Below are 19,556 nucleotides of genomic sequence, written 5' to 3'. Positions count from 1 at the left end.
GACTGCTACAGATGTGACTGTTTAACATGAATTAGTTGATATATGATTGGGAGGTAGGGGAATGATGTCAGTAAAATGTATAAGTTGTACTGTTTCATGAACAAGTTCTCTTGGGTAAGGTGCCAGAATTATGGGAGTTGAATTTTGACCTTCAGCAAGGAAGGAAGAAGCCCTCTGCTTGGCTCCTGCACGAGCAACCCTTTCGGTTCTGTTTTAGGAATATTGAAAATGGGCGCTTAGCCCTGAGGCACTCTCCCTCACCTTGGGCTGCTCTGGGCCCATGGGAAGGAGGTTGCTCTTCCTTCAGCACCTCCCTTAATACAGCCCCATTGTCTGCGCGATCCAGTTCCCCCTGTGCCGCCTCTGGGCCTCCACAAACCACCATTTCCACTCAGCTGCTTCTGTGCTTCTTTAATGGACTCAGAGGCAGCCTCCAGACTTGCTAGCCTGGCCTGTCCAAGTTACCTCCAGAGGTACCAGTTCTTGATTTGGTTTGTGCTCTGGTTATAAAGTTACATAGGCTTTGAGTGGTCTGCCCCCAACACTGTTTCTCCCAAGAACCATGTTATTTTTAGTGTGTGGTTCTTCCGAACTGAGACTTCTCAGGAATGTGTGTGTCGAGTTACAGCAGCAACATCTATACCTTCATTGGAATTTGCTGTCTTTGCCCTTCAGCTCAAACTTCATTTTAATATCCTATTTAGTTTTAAAGAAAATATGCTAACCTTTTTAAAAAAAAACCCATATTCTACAGTATGCCTATCACAGCTCTCTCTGTTATTAGATAACATAAAACTTATGTAATATAGTATTACTTAACATAAAAGGAATCTGGTTGTATCTATGGCTGGCCTCACATTATAAGGCCCATCTATATATTCTGTCTTTGTAAGCACCAATACACAAGAATTTACAGCCTTTGTTTTTGGAAGGGAAAATAAAAATACAATACCAAAAGACATTTCTACTTTTCCACTTGAAATAGTTTTGTCTTAAAATAAATAAAAGTATCAGAATATAGTTTTGTTTTGCCCAGAATCTAAAGTGGCTTAATATTTAAAAATAATGTTTCTTGTGTAATCACAGATTCATTAATTAGACGTATACCACAATTTCAGCATCAGTTATCCTCTAACCAATGTTTGAACCTGGCTCAGCAGTTTCCTTTCTTCAGAACAAATCCTTTACCTCCAGACCCTATTTCTAAGCTTCTGGGTTTTTTTTTTCTCAGCCCTGAGGTTTAGGAAGCACATCTGACTCAATTTACAGATGTTGTTTTGAGTATATTCTGGGTACCCAAGGTATGTTTTACTTAGTTCAAGATTAGAGAGTCACTGTGCTTTAAATTACAGGCCAGAAATAAAAAATGGTTACATAGCAAAAACTTTAGATAACTTGCACATGGATTAGCCACCTTTGAAATATTCCTTATAGATGTTTCAGCTCTTGCTTTCTTTATACCACCAGTAAGCACATCATTGCTCACACCCTCTACCCATCTGTATTGGCATGTTCCTGAGGAATACACACTGTTCTCAATATGAAGTTAAAATTATATAAATCTGCACCAGAAATGTTATTGGATTTATTACAGAAGCCATAGAGAAATGATTTTTAAAAAAATCAATCGTTTACAATTTCCTCACTCTGTTCTTCACATCTATTAATACAGTTTTTGATTTTTCAAAGTTTTACTTGTTCTCAGATCATAGCAGTTAGCCTGCCCAAAGGAAAAAGGCATATAGTTATTAGATTTGGGGCCTGGACTAAAGCCTAAGGAGTAGAAGAGTTGGAGAAACATGCATACTGTGGCCCATGAACCATCATGAAGCTGTTTTTTCTTGTATGACAAGGTGATGGGGGTGGGGGCATAGAGGGGAAACATTATTTCACGGTATTTACTTTATGTAAGCAGGTGTCCTCTATCTTCCTGAGTTCAGAATACTAGGCATGTGTTTAAGAGATGTGACTATTTTTCCAGATTTTGTTCTTATCAGCAGCTTCTCCAGGTGGAATGCTAATGATGGTTTTCTTTTTTTTATAAAGGGCAATCAGATTCTCAGTGGCCTCTCCATTGAAGAATATAAGACCACGCTGAAAATAATCAAGCAAGCTATTTTAGCTACAGACCTAGCACTGTACATTAAGTAAGTTTTAAGAAGTATGTTGATAAATCGGTCTTGGATGTGTTTGCATTGTTTCAAACTTTAAAACTCCACATTGGGGTATTTTTAGATTATAAGGACAGATGTCCTGGCAAAGCTGTCAAACTACGGAGCGGTTTCTCAAAGGAAGCCAGAAAAGTCTACTCCTTCTGCTTACTTAATGCTATAGAAATGACAGAATACAGAGTTATTTCTGATGTTTGTCTCTGAAATAATGCGCAAAGCAAATAACCATCTCAAGGTCATTCCAAGCTAGGCTGGCCAACCTGAAGGTTATACAGGCCATTTGCTTTTCCTCCTTTCCTTCTCTCCCCCAACTTCTGACCATTTCACAATTCCTTTATGCTGTCATCCGAGCTTACGTGGGCCGGAAAGGGAGCTGAGTGCCAGACAAGTAAATTTTGTTTCTTTTTATTGGATTTTGGCAAAAGAAGGATATTAATGCAGAACTTTAATGAAGTTAATGATTCAAAAATTAAAGTATGCTTTAGAGTGTATTAGGGATGTAGGTACGTTTGCATCATTAAACTGCCTTTCTAAAAGCAAGGAAAGACGTTGCTGCCTTTGGGCAAGCATTCGTTTCCCCCAGAGACTGAGGTCTTTGCTGCGCATTTGGGAGCGAGGGGAGTCCGGCAGTCACACTCAAGGGATTTCCCAGGAACACGGGCCTCACTCCCTCTGTACGAGGATGTGCATTATGGTTTTAGCCACTCTTTTGAGAAGTAAAAACAAACAGAAGAGACACACAAAACCACATACCAGATACCCACTGCTGTGCATCTGAAAGTAACTACATCTAAAAGAGTCTGTTTCCTTGGATTTTGGAGCACTTTAAAGTTAATTAGGGTAAAAGAAAATATAGTAAATTTCAGTGTATTCAAAATGATTGCAGAATAAAGATGATCAAATTACCAAGAATTTGAAAAATACCTGTAACCACAAAGACTTCCCGACCTTTTCAGGCCACATGGGTCTCCCCTCTGAACCCTTCTGAAACCTCTTTTCATTTTTGGTACTTAGTCATAGACGGGCAGTTTTGTTATGTAAGTTTCTCTTATGTTTGTGTCTTTGACTAGATTTTAAACACCGTGAAAGGAACTCATGTCTAATAATTTCCCAAGATGCCTAACAATGTTGAGCACATAGAGGTATTCACTATACAGTGAATGAATATTAGTTTATACTTTACTTGGTCACTCTTTGTTTCAGAAGGACTTCACAACTTTATAGTGACAGAGTAATTATTATGAACATTTTTTACCCTATACCATAATATATGTGAATGAGGTATATAAAATTAAACTGAAAGCATATAGATCTTATTATGCCACACACAAAATTTCTTAAATCATTCTTGGCATCAGACTTTTAACTCATATTGGTTCATTTTCTTAAAATCATGTTCAAGAATTAAAATTTCCATTACTTGTGATTCGTAGTTAAAAACGAGGTGAGATTTTAATGTTTCAACCAAAGAATATGGTAGAAGAGAAGAAGGGTAAGGTATTTAAGATTTTTAAATGATGATTTTTATATTGGATTCTAAGATGAGAAAAAACCATTTGAGATTTTTTTTCCCCCAAAATTTTACTCCATGAGTCTTTCTAGACCAAAGGGATAAGAGCTTGGGGGACTCATCATAACTACAAAATATTTTTCTTTATTTTAAAGGAGGAGAGGAGAATTTTTTGAACTTATAAGAAAAAATCAATTCAACTTGGAAGATCCTCATCAAAAGGAATTGTTTTTGTAAGTAGGATTACTATCCTTAAAGCTGAAGTTTTGCTACCTAATTAATTTTATTGCAATTAGTTGTTACAATGTGATGATCTTAGAGGCTGTCAGAATTCTTGAGTGTTGTACAAAAATGAATATTTACTTGAAAAGAAATGCATTTGCAAATTCAACTGAATGAATCACTTTTGTCCTAGAAGGACCTTTAAAATGTGGTAGAGTATCAGTACCAGGCTATAGAGTTTCCTTGTTCATACTCACAATTCTTTGGAATTGAAGACCTGAAAATATCATCCTAAAGAATGTAGGAGCGAGAACATGGCTGTGAAGTGTTTACTTCTCTTACGTGACAGCTGAATAGCGCTGTCAGAACTTCAGGGTTTCTGTTTTTCCTCACCTGTTCCTCTGTCCCGCCCTCCCATCCTTTGCTATTACTATCACTGCCTTTGTCATGACAAGAACTGGATCAATAAAAAAGAGCTAAGTGTCAATAATAAAGAAAAGATAGAGGTAGTAATACTAAGGATAGTGCTCTATTACAATTTTATAACCAACATTTCTTTAAATAGATTGGTATTACTTCACATGCAAACAAAGATGCAAATTATAAGGAAACATACAAATGCCCAGCTGTCCGTTCTCTATAGCCATGCTTCACCTAAGAGTCTCAACATGTTTTTAGAACGGTGCCTTAGAAAAGTACAGACATGCTACTGTGATTCGTGAACAGTTTTTCTCAATGACAAAAGTGGAATCTGACCACAATTCCAAGTCTGTGCCACAGTTTTCACTGCTCCACTCTCCTAACTTCTGACCTCTCGGCAGACAAGCACTCAGGACGTGTAGCGCCTGCGTTGCCTCTTCCACTCTTCACAGTCCAGATTGTAGTTAAGCTCACACAGGTGCATAGTCTTCTTTGGGGGAGGCAGTTTGTATTGGCAAGTATTATTGAAATCCTTCATGATTAAAGATTTCTCTGGTGCACTCATGACTTGCGAGAGAGTTGGTGTAAGAGATAGAGGCAGAAAACCATTTTCTTTGTGGCCTAATATGGTTAGGGAGAATGTACTTTTAGGTTGGGTTTCCCTAGAGGGACAAGTGATCCAGTCCTTTACCTTGAGTGCTTCTATATGACAGTGATGGCCTTTTTGCCTATGTCTTCAAACAAATTAAAAGGATTAGATGGCAGGTATTTGGACCTGACATGAGAAAACACTGCACTAAAGAGAGAACTATTTCCATACAGTAGTTTTATATAGTATTGAGTTCTAGAGCGCCTTGTCACAGACTCCAGACTCCAGCATGGTTTTCAACTTCTCTAACAAGCGAAGGAATAAACAGCATCATCCTTTCATTTCCCTCTTTTCTCCAGCAGATACTGTTCAATAATTCAAAGGCTTTTCACATAGGAGTCACTACATGTGTTGAGTGAATTAGAATGACCCACCATAGTTCTTGCTGTCACGGAACTTTTATCAGTAGGACAGCTGAAGTTATCCTTTAATGGTTAATTATTAGTAATCAATGTGTTTTCATCATACTGTCACTTAGATTGGAAGACCAAAGTAAAAAAAAAAAAAAAAAAATAGCAGGCAAGCTTTTGCTCAAAGGTTAATAATTTCTCTCCTGCTGCTAATCTGGAGATAAATGAGGCAGTGTGAAGGCAAATTCCAGTAGTTCACTGGGTAACCAAAACAATGACACTGTGATATCACTGTATCAGCCCTGCTTGTATGTAAATTCTATTTCTGTTTCTTTAGTCTATAAACTGCCATCCTCATAGTTTAGAGGGTTTTAATTCAACTTTTTTATTAGTAACTATTTACTAGGGTTTGTATTCACATAAAAGTAAACAGGAGTATTGGGCTTCTTTTTCCCTTAACAGAGCGATGCTGATGACAGCTTGTGATCTTTCTGCAATTACAAAACCCTGGCCTATCCAACAACGGGTATGTTGCTTAGTGACGATAAAAGTAATCATTAAAAAGTCAAAATAAGAAAAATCTTTACTGTTAAATGTAGTTTTTTGAAGTATTTGGGGAACTTTTTATCTAAATTTTAAGTAGTATTAAAAGCTAATTAAAAGATAATTGGACATAAACAGGTTTTCTTTTTTGGAGGACTCGTTAGCACTTAATAATATTTGTAAGATATATTAAGAAAGAAAGCATCTATATTAACACAGCAAAACCTAGCTGTTGATAAAGTTTAATTCCAATACTACTGCTGGCTTAGTTGGGGATTTTTTTTTAACACATCCCTTTAATAATATTAAAGTTTAGAAGAAGCAAACTTAATCTTCTTACGGTTAGCGTATTAGGCTATACCTCAACTCTAAATAGGCATTAACAGGTAGAACTTAAACATTTCTGGTGCTTAGAAGTATAGGACGTGTTGATATAAGATGCCAGGAAGGATCTGATCAGGGCCTGTGGCTAGGAGGCTAGAAATACATCCTCTCTCTAGATAAGTAACTGCTGTTAACATTTTGCAGAGGCAATAAAGGCCCTAAGCTAGAAGAAGGGGTGGGTGTATATGCAGTGATGTGTATGTTGTGGTTCTGTTTTCTGAGATTACACCTTGAACCCTAAATGTACTACCTGAGATTACTGGCCACGCTGTTGGTCACAGCTCTGGGCTGCACAGTCACAGAGCCCAGTAATGACAGGCTCATCTCATGAAACAAGTGCTGAGAAAACAGTATCGGGAGCGCACTCTCCAGTGTGCCAAAGCTGACGTGCCACAAGCACTCATGAAATGTCTTTACAGACCTTCCTGCTCCATAGTAAATAAGACTATATGCCCATTTCCAAATAGGAAAGAGAATGGAAGAGGGAAGAATTTGTCTTTTCATTTACTCTTTCTTTTTTCTGAATCAAACCCTGAAAAAGTACAGCAGTGAAGTTGGGGTCCAGACATAAAAAGCAACACTATAAAGCCTCTATAATTAAAACAGTTTGGTATTGGTGTCAGACCAGTGGAACATAATAGAACATTGAGAATTGCATAGAATGTTTAATATATAATAAAGATAGCATTTCAAATAACGGGGGGGAAAATAGACTTTACAAAATCATGTTAGGATGATTTTCCCATCTTCCATAGTCGGATGGCAAAAGACAAAATTGGATCTATTCTGCATACTTAAATTCCAAATGGGGCATAGAGTTCAGTGTAGAGAATTAAACCATACAAGTACTAAATAAAAACATTTGTGGATTCTTTTATAAACAAGGAGTGAGAAAAGTTTCCTAACCATGGCTCAACATGCAGAATCAATAAAGGAAAAGATTGACAAATTTGATTACAAGAAAATTTAAAAATTAAGAAAATTTTTTGCATGGCAAGGACACTATAAGCAAAGAAAGACAATGAAAAACAGGTAAAAATATTTGCAACTTTTATCTGATAGATAGTTAATATCCCTAATATTAAAGAACTTCTTAAAAATAGAGAAGAAAAAGACCAACAACCCTACCGGAAAATGGGCCAAAGATTTGAACAGAAAGTTGATTGATAGAAAAAGAAATGTGAATGGCTCTTACTCATTTGAAAAGGTTCTCAGAACCTCAATCATAAGAAAAGATGCAAGTTAAAACTACACTGACACATGGAACTTCCCTGGCAGTCCAGTGGTTAAGATTCCGTGCTTCCACTGCAGGGGGCAGGGGTTCGATCCCTGGTCAGGGAACTAAGATCCTGCATGCCACGTGGCGTGGCCTTAAAAAAACAAAACAAAACAAATAAAACAAACAAAACACAAATCAAAAACTACATTGACACAAAAGAACTTGTACAGAATCTCATTACAATTAACAGCGTTACTCCTAATAGTCAGAAACTAGAAACAACCCAAAAGTCTCTCAACGAGAGCATGGATAAATGTATTGTAGTACACTACTCCTTCACACAGTGGAGTACTGCTCAACAGTGAAAAGAAACTGAAACTGATACAGGCAACTACATGGATTAGTCTCATCAACACTAAACTGAGCAAAAGAAGCCAGGTACAAAAGAATACTGTGATGTCATTTATGTGGTGTTCTAGAAGAGGCAAAACTAATTGATAGGATAGCTGTTGGGTGGGGAGGGAGGGAAGAAGGTGCAGGGATTCACTGTGAAAGGGCCTGAGGGCACCTTCTGGGTGACAGAAATATTCTATTTCTTGGATGGGGTGTGTGTTACCTAGTTACATGCTTTTATTAATATACTGAACTGTATACCCATGGTCTATGCAATTCACAGTATGTAAATTCTACTTCATTTAAAAAAAGCACTGAGACACCATTTCTCAATTGTCCGATTGGCAAACACCCAAAGGTTTCACCACATACTCTGTTGGGGAAGCTGTGGGAAAAAAAGGAATGCAAAATACTATAACCCTTTGGAAGTATATGAATACACAAATTCATTTACCGTTACTCCTAAGAATGTTATCCCAAAATGTACTGGCAAGAATATAAAAAGACATTTACACAAGCCTATTCATTTTAGTGCTATTTGTAATAGCAAACACTGGAAATAACCCAAATGTTCATTAATAGGTTACTGATTGAATAAATTATAGTACATTTACATGATGAATCCTTTGCAACAGCAAAAAGAAATGAGGATTCTCTATATACTACTAGGGAGTGATTACAAAGATATATTATAAGTAAAAAAATAAAATAAAATAAAACAAAAGCAAGGCAGTGAAAAATGCGTATGGTATCCTACCGTTTATCTGAGAAGGGGATGAAATAATATATGTACGTATTTGCTTATATTTTAAAAAAACAGAAGGATTAATCACAAAAAAGTTAATTATTTCCCTCAGGGGAAGGGAATAAGATAGAGGGAACAGAGATATAAGCTAGAGTTGCTTGCATGCACTTGTTTTGTAGATTTAATTTACGAACCATGTAAATTGCTCTTATAGTTATAAAATAAATTGAATTTTTAAAAAATCACTTCTTAACCTTGAAAGTAAAATGAAACAAAATGATTTTGGTTGCAGAACCACACTGAGAGGGACTGTTTTATTCCAAGTGACATTAAAACAGTGATTTGACCATCTAACTCTGGCGAGATGTACACTGAGAACAAAAAGAACTCCAAAAAAAAGAAACCTTTAAAACTGTTTTTAATCATGTTAGTGGTAATTTTGTATAGATATTCAGTCACCATTGTGGGTGATGTGGGATAAAAGCAAATGAAAAATTAGATTGGTGTTGTTGAGAAGTAGGATTTTCAGCATGAGTGGAAAGATGAAGATCTAAGGTGGATAAGGTTTTGCAGAAATCCTGTAGTCCTGAATTTGAATAGGAAATACTGTATGAACTTACGTTGTATCTTAGCTCCATCCATTAAAAGGGCTTAAAAATAATGATCACCCTGGTAGTAATGAATGAACCTAGTGCCCAGATTGAGGTTTCCAAATACCTCAGTTTAAAGGAATTAGGGCTCCACAATGAAATGGCTGATTGCGGTTCCAAAGCAGGCAATGTACAAGATGAGCCTAGAACATCTTGTTATAGCAGAAAGCGAGGAAGCTATCAAAGACTGATGAAGCCATGTCGAAAGAACAAAGAAGCCAACTTAATATGCTCTCAGCTGGCCAAAATGGAACAATGTCTGAGTGTCAGTGAGGATTGAAATACATTATAATGTTTAAATCCAAGAGTTCAAAATAATAATAAAAATAATAAAACAAAACCTTCCATAGTCATCTTTGGTGGATGCTTGAGAACCAAGTTATTTTTTTTTTTCATAGTAACTAAAGCAGAGAAAATCAAGTATTTCTCGTGCTTTATTTATACAAATTGTACTTTAGGGCAGGGGTCCCCAACCCTCGGGCCAAGGACTGGTACCAGTCCATGGCCTGTTAGGAACAGGGCCGCACAGCAGGAGGTGGGCGGTGGGCGAGCAAGCGAGCAAAGCTTCATCTGTATTTACAGCCGCTCCCCATCGCGCCCATTACTGCCTGAGCTCCGCCTCCTGTCAGATCAGCGGTGGCATTAGATTCTCATAGGAGTGTGAACCCTACCATGCTCTGCGCACGCGAGGGATCTAGGTTGCGCGTTCCTTATGAGAATCTAATGCCTGACGATCCGAGGTGGAGATGAGGTGATGCTAGCGCTGGGGATCGGCTGCAAATACAGATTATCATTAGCAGAGAGGTGTGACTGCACAGAGACCATGATAAATCAATTGCTTGCAGACCCGTATCAGAACCCTATCAGTGAGTGACAAGTGAAAACAAGCTCAGGGCTCCCACTGATTCTGCATTATGGTGAGTTGTATAATTATTTCATTATATATTACAATGTAATAACAGAAATAAAGTGCACAATAAATGTAATGCACTTGAATCATCCTGAAACCATCCCCCCTGACCCTGGTCCATGGAAAAACTGTCTTCCACAAAACTGGTCCCTGGTGCCAAAAAGGTTGGGGACCGCTGCTTTAGGGTAACTAAATAACTGATGTGGGGAACTTTATTTTATTTCAGCTATAAAGGAAAAAGGAATGATTGCTTTGCATATTACATTTTTGCAGCCTCTTAATTAGTGAATCTAGACAGAGATCATGAAGGGTTGTTAATCTCACAGAGAGAGGCAACCAGGCATTATACAGCCCTTGAGAGAAGTACAGGGCACTGCCTGTGAAAGAGTTGCGGCAAAAAAAAAAAAAAAAATATTTCAAGTCTCAATCTAATCAAGTGTCTAGATCTCATTACTGGTGTATGGAAATACAGGGTACAGAGAAACATTAAATTTCATCATGGGAACACAATCAACAAAATCCAGACAGTGGAAAACTGCAGGATAAACAACCCAGTTTATTCAACAACAACCAAAATTATAAGGACTATTTTTAAAAAGAGAAGAGAAGGAACTGGTAGATTAAAAGAAACCTAAAAGGCATATCAATCAGTCTCAGTATATGGACCTATTTGATACTGTGTTTTACACAGCACCTCATACAACAGATGCTTAATAAATATATCGTTGATTATGCATACAGATGGGCACACGGTACTTTTTTTCCACTGATTGCTGAAGTTGAAATAATGTTGCTTTTTTCTGTGTAATTATAGAAGATTACAAACTCTAGCCTTTGTGATTAGGTACACATTAAAACAAATAAAATTTCTATTAGTTGTTACTGCTTTATTCTAATTTTACTGATGTGGTTGAAAGCTACAGCTTTTGATAGATTTTATTATCTTCATTGAAAGTCTCTGTTTTACAGAGTAATATGCTTTTATTTACCCAAACTTAGTCTGTTATTGATTTCAGATAGCAGAACTTGTTGCCACTGAATTTTTTGACCAAGGAGACAGAGAGAGAAAAGAACTCAACATAGAGCCTGCTGTAAGTATGAGACCTTGCTGGTAGGAATTATTCATATACATTTTTTATTGTAGACTCTTTTTATGCTTCTATGAGATCTTAGGAACAGAATTTCTCATTATTTTTAAAAACTTTTCTTACTAGAAGATTATACATGTTTGCTACAGAAAATAAGCAAATAACAAGTCATCATATTGTACCTATATTTTGTAATTTACTTTTTCCATTTAAATATCATAAGCCACTTTTCATTCTAACAGATGCTCTCTTATATATCATACATAATGGTTACATGAAATAGATGTAACCATAAGTTACTTTTTCGTACAATGTTTGCAGAGTTCACTATTACAAACAGCACTTTGATAAACATCTTTGTTGCTAAACATCTGTGGGCCATTTTTCATTACCTTGTTAGGATAAATTCCAGACTTGCTGTGTTGTAGGGCACACAGATTTTAAAGATTTTTTGATACATACTGCCTTTTTTGTATAGTGTAGGGAATCTCGAATACAAGAAGATTCTCCTTAAACCATTGGAGAAGTTTTTCCTGGAAATGAATGAGTTTTCCCTGGAAATGAAGCATAGAGTCTTTTTTTTCAATTCAAATGAACATTTATTGAGCCCACATTAAATGGGACATGGTTACGAGATGCCCCTCCTCCGTCTGTGTACCATTCCTTCCACCCTGCTTTTTATCCTCCACTGGGTACATCCTATGTCTCATTAGTCTTTTGCAGTTATTCAGTCTCCTACTATGTAGTAGTGGGCTTGTTCAGAAGCTCAGAATCTTCTCAGAAAATGGTGGGTAGCAGAGTGATGGTCGCAGCTAATGGAGAATTTGCTTCATTTTAAACAAGCACTGAGACAGACTCTTTGCTCCCCATGGAGGTGCTGGGCTTGTCCGCTGCACCAGTCATGAGCTCCTGGGAATAAGCAGCAGTGACATCTGCATAATCTTCACTCAAAAAGCTCTCTGTGTCAACTGAATTGTAATCAACTGTGGCCTCAGTGGCTTTTTCCACAAAGCTGAGAGTGTTTGATGCCACATCAGTAGACAGTTTGAAAGCATGTGTGTTCTCCAAATACATGTCAGCAGTGGACTCTAGGTCAGTGCTTGACTGTAGGTCAGCAGTTGATTCTAGGTCAGTGATCAATTCTGGGGGTCATGTGGGGAAAGTCACAGCCGGGGCAAACACGGGAGAGAGGACCAGGGCCTTCCTGAGTGTGGTAAGAAGGCAGGTAGGCAGGTATCTAGCCTTCCTCAGCTAACCCAGTGATTCATCTTTTTAGAGCCAACTTGCATTGTGTTCTTTAAGTAAATGCAGATCTGTGTGTGTCTGTTTCTGTTTTCAGGACCTAATGAACAGGGAGAAGAAAAACAAAATCCCAAGTATGCAAGTTGGATTCATAGATGCCATCTGCTTGCAACTGTATGAGGTATTTATTATGAAAACTACTAGACTTGCTAAACTTTGACCATGTTATGAATTAAATAAAACCTAAAGTAAATTGAAGCGACTAACACCAGGCGTATATTTTTTGCGTCTTAATCAACAAACTAGAAATAAAATTATCAGGATTATTTCTTTTGCTCATGAACATGCTGTTTGTACTGAATAAGGAACACATTTTATATTTACTGTTTCTCAAAAATGTTAATTCATTAATGTATAACTACCTAGTGAGTGCCTACCATGTGCTGGGCTCCAGCAAATTCGTGTAGGGAATGCTAAGAAAAATCACGTGCCAGTGCCTCCCTCAAGGAGGTATACTGTGCATACTCTATGTTCTTTTTAAGAGCATATTCTTTTTAAGTCTGACTTTTGGCCTAAATAAGGAAAAATAGTTATCTAACTTTTTCTCATTGTCATAGTGTGGCTTAAGAAAATTTTTAAGACGATTAAAAGAAGGCGGCTAGAAGAATATTGCAGGTTCCCATTTCCATATGCCTGTTGGCTTGGGGTTTTGTTTTGGGTTTTTTTTTTTTGCTTATTTATTTATTTTTTTGGTAAAGATATTCTCCCTAAAACATCCAGTTTACTAGTTTAGATGTTCATGCCCCAAATATAGAAAGTAGATGCTATCCTTGTCTTTAGAAGTTTAAACAGGAAACTGTCTTAAATTTTAAGTATTTGGGAAAAGAACATTTATCATGGAGTAATCATAGACTGTCAAGACCAGAAGAAACCCTAGAAATCTTCTAATCCAGACATTTCACAGATTCCGTCATTGAATCTGTAAAAAGTCCAACTTCCAGGGAGATGAAATGTTTGTCCCAAACAGGTAGTTAGTGGGAGAACTGTATTTAGAATCCAGTTCTCAGCCTGAGTCCAGGGTTCTAGCCAGTGGATAAATTTAAGAAAGAAGCTGTGGCTGAGGAGGGAAGGACAGGAGAGACAGCAAAAGAAAACAGGACAGAAGAACATTGGGTGTCAGGCCTCTGCACCACTGTCTCCCCACCTTTCTCGGCAATCTGTGCAGAAGTGTGTTCAGAGCAGTGTCTCCAACAATCCCTGAATATCTCATTCTTTCCATAACAGATGCTTTTCTTGTGGATTGGATTAATAGCTCCTCAGTTGTAGACGCTAATGTCTCTCTTGATTTTTTTTTCCCATGCCTGTAAATATAGTCAAACTAACAGTCAAATCACCCATTATAGATTTCATCCTTCTACATTTACTGTTTGTGCAAGGATTCATTTTATTTGACTCTCCTGTTGAATTCTATTTGATATAGACATGCATTTTTACCATTATTACAGAAGTAATATGTTGTTATAGAAAAATCAGAATACAAAGAAGCAAAAAGATAAAATCACTTATAATTCTACTACTCTGAGATAACCACTGTTATCTCCTTTCAGTGCATATGCTTTATGACATTTTCATGTATTTTTCATTTAACAAAAATTGCTCTTTGCGATCCATAATATAAGTAAGATACATCTTTCTGTTTCAAATGTGTTTCTATGACATTTTTAATGGCTGCAAAATAGTAACACGATATTCCTAACCCCGTTGTTGGGTATTTAAGTCATTTTCAATGTTTGTCTATTACAAAGAAATCTGCAGTGAACATACTTGTAGCTAAATATTTATGGCACTGTAGTTGGTAAATAATAATGTTTAGTTATATTAAACATATACATATAGTTATAAATTAATGTTTATTATAATCTTGGATAAAAATCTACTTAAGTACATTGAATAAAGTCATTTTACAGAAAAACAGAAAAACTAAGCAGCTCTCAAGGCAGTCAACACTTAGGGAGAACCATTTGCACTACATAAAAGCAGATGGATTATTTCTCTGCAAAACCGATTCCACACAGATCTGTCTCCATAGCTCAATAATGTTATTTTGGGATGTGTGTGTCTGCTGTCTCTCTCTCAGCATGTACTCCCTGTCTGTATAGCTTAAGAGGAATCGTTCATAAATGATCTGTGCTCACACAGTCTGTGAGAATCCCAACAGTGGGCCTGCTTATGAAGTGAGTGTACAATGTGGCCCTTTGCGTCAGGCCTGGGAGAGGGCTTATTTCCTAGCTGCCATCTAGTTGTTGGCTTTCTTTTCTTTCTTTAGGCCCTGACCCACGTATCGGAGGACTGTTTCCCTTTGCTGGATGGCTGCAGAAAGAACAGGCAAAAATGGCAGGCTCTTGCAGAACAGCAGGAGAAGACATTGATTAATGGGGAAAGCAGCCAGGCCAAGCGGAACTGAGTGGCCTATTCATGCAGAGTTGAAGTTTACAGATGGTGTATTCTGCAGTATGCCTAGTTTTGCTATACACTGTACAGATTTGGTGTATACTTTGCCACTGCTGTATTTTTATTTTTGCACAACTTTCGACAACACAGCATGAAATGTTTTTAGAGGACTATTGCATATTTTCTGTATATTTGTTTTATGCCACTGAACTGAGATTTTCAATGACACCTACTCTTAGCACATGGATACGAGCTCTGTTTGTTTGTGATATTTTGTGTACTGCGAGGTACAAGTTGCATTCTTGCACTGAGGCTGGTTTTTTTGGGTTTTTTTGTTTTTTCTTGCTGGGGATTTTAAATAATTGGTTTTGTGTTTTCTGAATTACCAATCTTTCTTTCAAGAATGTTGTTTGGAATCGTTTTTCTTAAAAACAGGCTAGGAGCAAAGTGAATATATTCTGTGACATTTAAAACCTTCATAGAATAGAGAAAAATGTTGGCTGAGTGGATTTTAAGAGGAATGGGGTATATTTGTCGACACTGTATTACCTTAACAAAAAAAGTTAAAACTTTAAACAAATGGAAAGTACTATAAGGTAGTACTGTAAAGAAAAGGCATTATTTAGTTATTTTGCTTTTTTTGTTGTTAGAGAACAGGCAAAAGAGAAATTTCTCATTTCAAGGCAATAAATCTATCCAAAGGCTACCCATAAACTCACTTTGATCTAACCTACCTGATGGAAAGCAGGGGAAACCTTGGGAGACGATCCAGTCACTGACTTTACTGAGGGATGAGTGTGATGCAGAAATGGAACAGCCAAGGATGGCTGCCAGTGAAGAGGACGTTCTGCTGGAAGACACTCCTGACAGTCAGTGAGTGTTCTGAATCCTGAACTTCCTTTTGTAAATAACTTCCTTATCGTTCACCTTATAAGCCACAGCTTGTAAGTCAACACTTTAAGACTCAACAGGAGAGCGAGAAAAAGTGATCATGGGAGCACTGGCCTGAAGTGAGAGATGACTGTATAGGATAAGAGGGTACAAAATGAATCATATTTTTTTTTCTGTTTGTTAAATGGAGTACAGAGAAAAGTACAAACAGCAAAGGGCTATCCTTGATATTAGGGTCAAAAATTAAATCGAGGGAACAATATGGTAAGAAACCTCAAGCTTGAGTAAACTTAGCAGTATTGAGTTTGTGACTGAGAAACTGCCATATTTTGGTTTACAGGACTAGTCAACCCAGAATCACAGAAGTTTGGGTATGCACCCTGAACACTGGCCCTGAGCTTGTAGTTAGTGGTATCTACTTCTCACAGCTTTTAGTACATTTAGAAAATGTTAACACTTTCTTAGAATTTGAGCCCATTTAATTGTATTCCCACTGTACATGTGTGCCCCTAAAGACACTTTTATTACATATTGGAGAAGTAGATAATGAACTGAGAACCTAGTTCAGGAAAAGAAAATCTGCTCTAAATATGCAATAATGTTCGTGGGCAAGAGTAGGAAGAGAGGTATTTGTTTGATCTGTTCACCCACTTCCCCACCCCTGAATAAAGTTTCTGAGTTTCTATAACTAGTTTCTATAGAAAAGCTCTTGGGGATATGATAATGCAGCATTCTCAAAGACTTTTCATTAAAACATGTTTTGCATTCATAACCATTTGTTCCCTAAACTACCTAAAATTCAACATATTCATTAAGTTTTTAAAATTCTGAGTGTGTATATGTATCTTGACATAAAGTGGCTTTATTCTTACCCTTCAGGTTTTAAAAAGAAAGCAAAACAAATTGTATTGCCATTACTTTGTAGCGGTAAGGGCTATGTATTACTGTTGTGACACCTGTATTTTCAAGATGTTATTCTATTTTATGTCATACACATGAAATCTGTGAGGTTGCCTCTTGGTGGCACTGGTGTGTAACTTACAAAGACTGTCACTAAAATAACGTATCTACATACTGGTATACACCTATGCATGCAGACACATTGTCTGAAGAATAGCAGTCTTTAACAACCTATCTATCTTTTTGCCGTACACACTGTGATTTAGCAGTTATGCTAAAATCTGTAGTCAAATACTTTAGTAGTTTGTTTAGAGCCCTCTAATATATGTCACTGAGATTTTTAAAGACACAGTAGGCTATGTACGGAGGATTTGTATGTGTGTCATTTTAACAAGCAAGAAGGTGTATTTAGATTATAAATTTTTGGTTTACTTTTAGATAATGGTTTATTTTACCTTACTAGTTTAGAAACTGAAAGAAGTGGGGCAGTGCCATACCTATTTCATTTTTGGGTATTTTAGTTCATACAGAAGAAGAGTGCTTCTTTAGGACTGGTTACTTGGTTCAAATAATTCTTAATTTTTTAGGAAAATCATTCCATACATGGATTATTACCTGGTACATGGGCACAAATTTTCTTCGTATGTGAATATTTCCTTTCCAGTATCTTCTCAAGTTGGAAAAAATACATATATATGTAGTCTTCTCTCACCCTACCCTATATTTATATTACCTGTAACCTAGCAAGAAGTTGTTCTTGCTCTAGATTAGTTTGTTTGTTTTCATTATAGCTGAGTACCATGATACCATTTCATTTCAATTTTCAGCCCCAAAAGTTCCCACTATTTTACTAAGTTGTGAGAAGATGTCTGTAAAATTGCCTGGTCTTGTACTTTTCACAGGATTGGCCTTTGCCAGCCACAATCCTGTGTGAACTTGTGTAAGTCTCTTTAACCTCTGTGAGTGTGAACAAGTTGTGCTGTTGAAGGAGTTACATTTGGGCTAAGCCTTGTCTCAGAGGAGGATGTCACAGAAGGCAGCTGCTGTGTAAGCCCTAATGGGCCCTGGAGACCACTGTCAGAAATGGGATAGCAGGCCACAGAGCAAGGTATCTAATCCCTTAAGTCATTTCCTGTGTTGAGTTTCCAAGACTGAGAAAAAGATAGTACATTTCTTTGGCTTCTCATGCAGATCACTAGATGTGTGAGATTTAGAGCTCTTTGAGCACCTCATCTCACGGTACAAACCCTGGACAATGATGTTTCACCACTGATCTCTTTACTATGAAGAATGGTTTCCTTCCATAGGAGTGTTGGAGAAAAGAAAGTGTATGAAAGTGTACTGGAAATAATGGATTGTGGGAGGAAACCGGTTACAGATATATTCTTGCCTAGCAGTGAAGTGTCTTTATTTTCAGCACAGAGCACAAATGTTAGACCTACTCCAATCTGATGTTCAATTTTCCTGTGTTTTCCACCTGATTGTACTCCTAAAGCTTTACAGGCCATCAAAAGAAATGCTGTTTGTTTTGTTTTACAAGATTGATTTAAGAAGGGGGAGGGGGAGGGATGTAACTGCTCTCCTCTCCTGGGAACAACTACAGTCAAAACAAGGTGGTATAATGTAACTGCTCAGTGTTAGACATGCCTCGATCCACCTTTTATTGAGTTCCTGCTGCATGTCAGGCACTGTGCTCCACTGGGGAGAGAGGGCAGTGACCTCAAGGAGCTCACAGTCTCTGCAGGGAGTGCTGGATAAGAGACTTACCAGCTTCTGATCCTGCCGATTTAACGTGAAAATATAGGGTACAGTTATCACTTTCATTTCCATCTATAACATATGTATTATATAGTTTTCCAAGGACCTTCTTTACCTGGAACTTGTTAAGAATCTGTCAGTGAACATCTTGTCTTCTTGCAAGCATGAATCACTTAGCCTGCTGATAGCTTAGCGAACACCTTATGTAAGTAAGGAGTCATATATTCCACTATGTAGATTATTTTTCCATATGCTAGCCAGGTAGAGATTACTCAAGAGTTCTCTTAGACTGTTAAATTGCACACAGTTTTGGACCCCTTCTGCTCCAGCGTAGGGAGTGAGGAAGAAAGTATTAAAGCTCACTTTGCCCTTCCACATGCTTCTCAAAAGTCTGTGTAAACATGTCTTAATAGATGTTGAACACCATGTAAATAGTTGAAAATATAAATTTCTATTTCAGTTTAAGAAAAAGCTTATGAATCATCACTAGCCACTGTTAATATCTATTTGTATTCTTATACCTTTTCAATACATTTGAACAAATATATTATAGTTTCTGGCACTATTTTTGTACTAGGATAAAGGAGTTACTATGTATATTATGTTTAGCTTTTAAGTCATTTTAAATAATTGTGAATGTTTATTTCTTGTCTTTCCTCTCCCCCCACCACGAGAACCATTTCATGTGACTCTCCTATGACAAAATCACTTTAAAGGAACACTTACCCACCTATGATCCCTATAAAGTCAAGAGATGGTCAGGGTGGTTTTCCATTGCGCAAACTCTTCACTTGTCAGTTGTTTCCTCATTTTGCCATGCTTTATAAAAATAAAAAGAAGAATGAACAAGTAGGTATGAGCGTTGTGTGATTATTAGGGACTCTGAATTTCAGGCAGGGAGAATGGGCCCAATAGTTTGAGAGACTTTAATCAAGCTAACCTGTGGTCCTACTAGCTGAAAAAAATGTGGTTTAATAAACTCCTTTCTTTCCTCAGCCTAGACACCTCAGTAATATTCTTTTTGTTAATATTCTTTGCTACCAGTTTGAGGGCAACATTT

General features: G+C 37.2%; 1 protein-coding gene across 3 annotated transcripts in view; it reads left to right on the top strand.

The window, feature by feature from the left end:
* Nucleotides 1–19,348, top strand: part of PDE5A (phosphodiesterase 5A) — a 154,808-nt gene extending 135,460 nt beyond the window's left edge. For all 3 annotated transcript variants that reach the window (XM_068543365.1, XM_068543367.1, XM_068543366.1), the window contains exons 16-21: nucleotides 2,047–2,147; nucleotides 3,837–3,914; nucleotides 5,785–5,848; nucleotides 11,183–11,257; nucleotides 12,594–12,677; nucleotides 14,823–19,348. In XM_068543365.1, coding sequence (XP_068399466.1) covers nucleotides 2,047–2,147; nucleotides 3,837–3,914; nucleotides 5,785–5,848; nucleotides 11,183–11,257; nucleotides 12,594–12,677; nucleotides 14,823–14,960 — 540 coding nt within the window. In that variant the 3' untranslated portion in view covers nucleotides 14,961–19,348. The remainder of the gene's footprint in view (nucleotides 1–2,046; nucleotides 2,148–3,836; nucleotides 3,915–5,784; nucleotides 5,849–11,182; nucleotides 11,258–12,593; nucleotides 12,678–14,822) is intronic.
* The last annotated feature ends 208 nt before the right edge of the window (nucleotides 19,349–19,556 follow it).

Source organism: Eschrichtius robustus, chromosome 4 (assembly GCF_028021215.1).
Source record: "Eschrichtius robustus isolate mEscRob2 chromosome 4, mEscRob2.pri, whole genome shotgun sequence".
NCBI classification, from domain to species: Eukaryota; Metazoa; Chordata; class Mammalia; order Artiodactyla; family Eschrichtiidae; genus Eschrichtius; species Eschrichtius robustus.
Note: the sequence above shows the minus strand (reverse complement) of the source record. Positions and strands in the feature narration are given on the sequence as shown.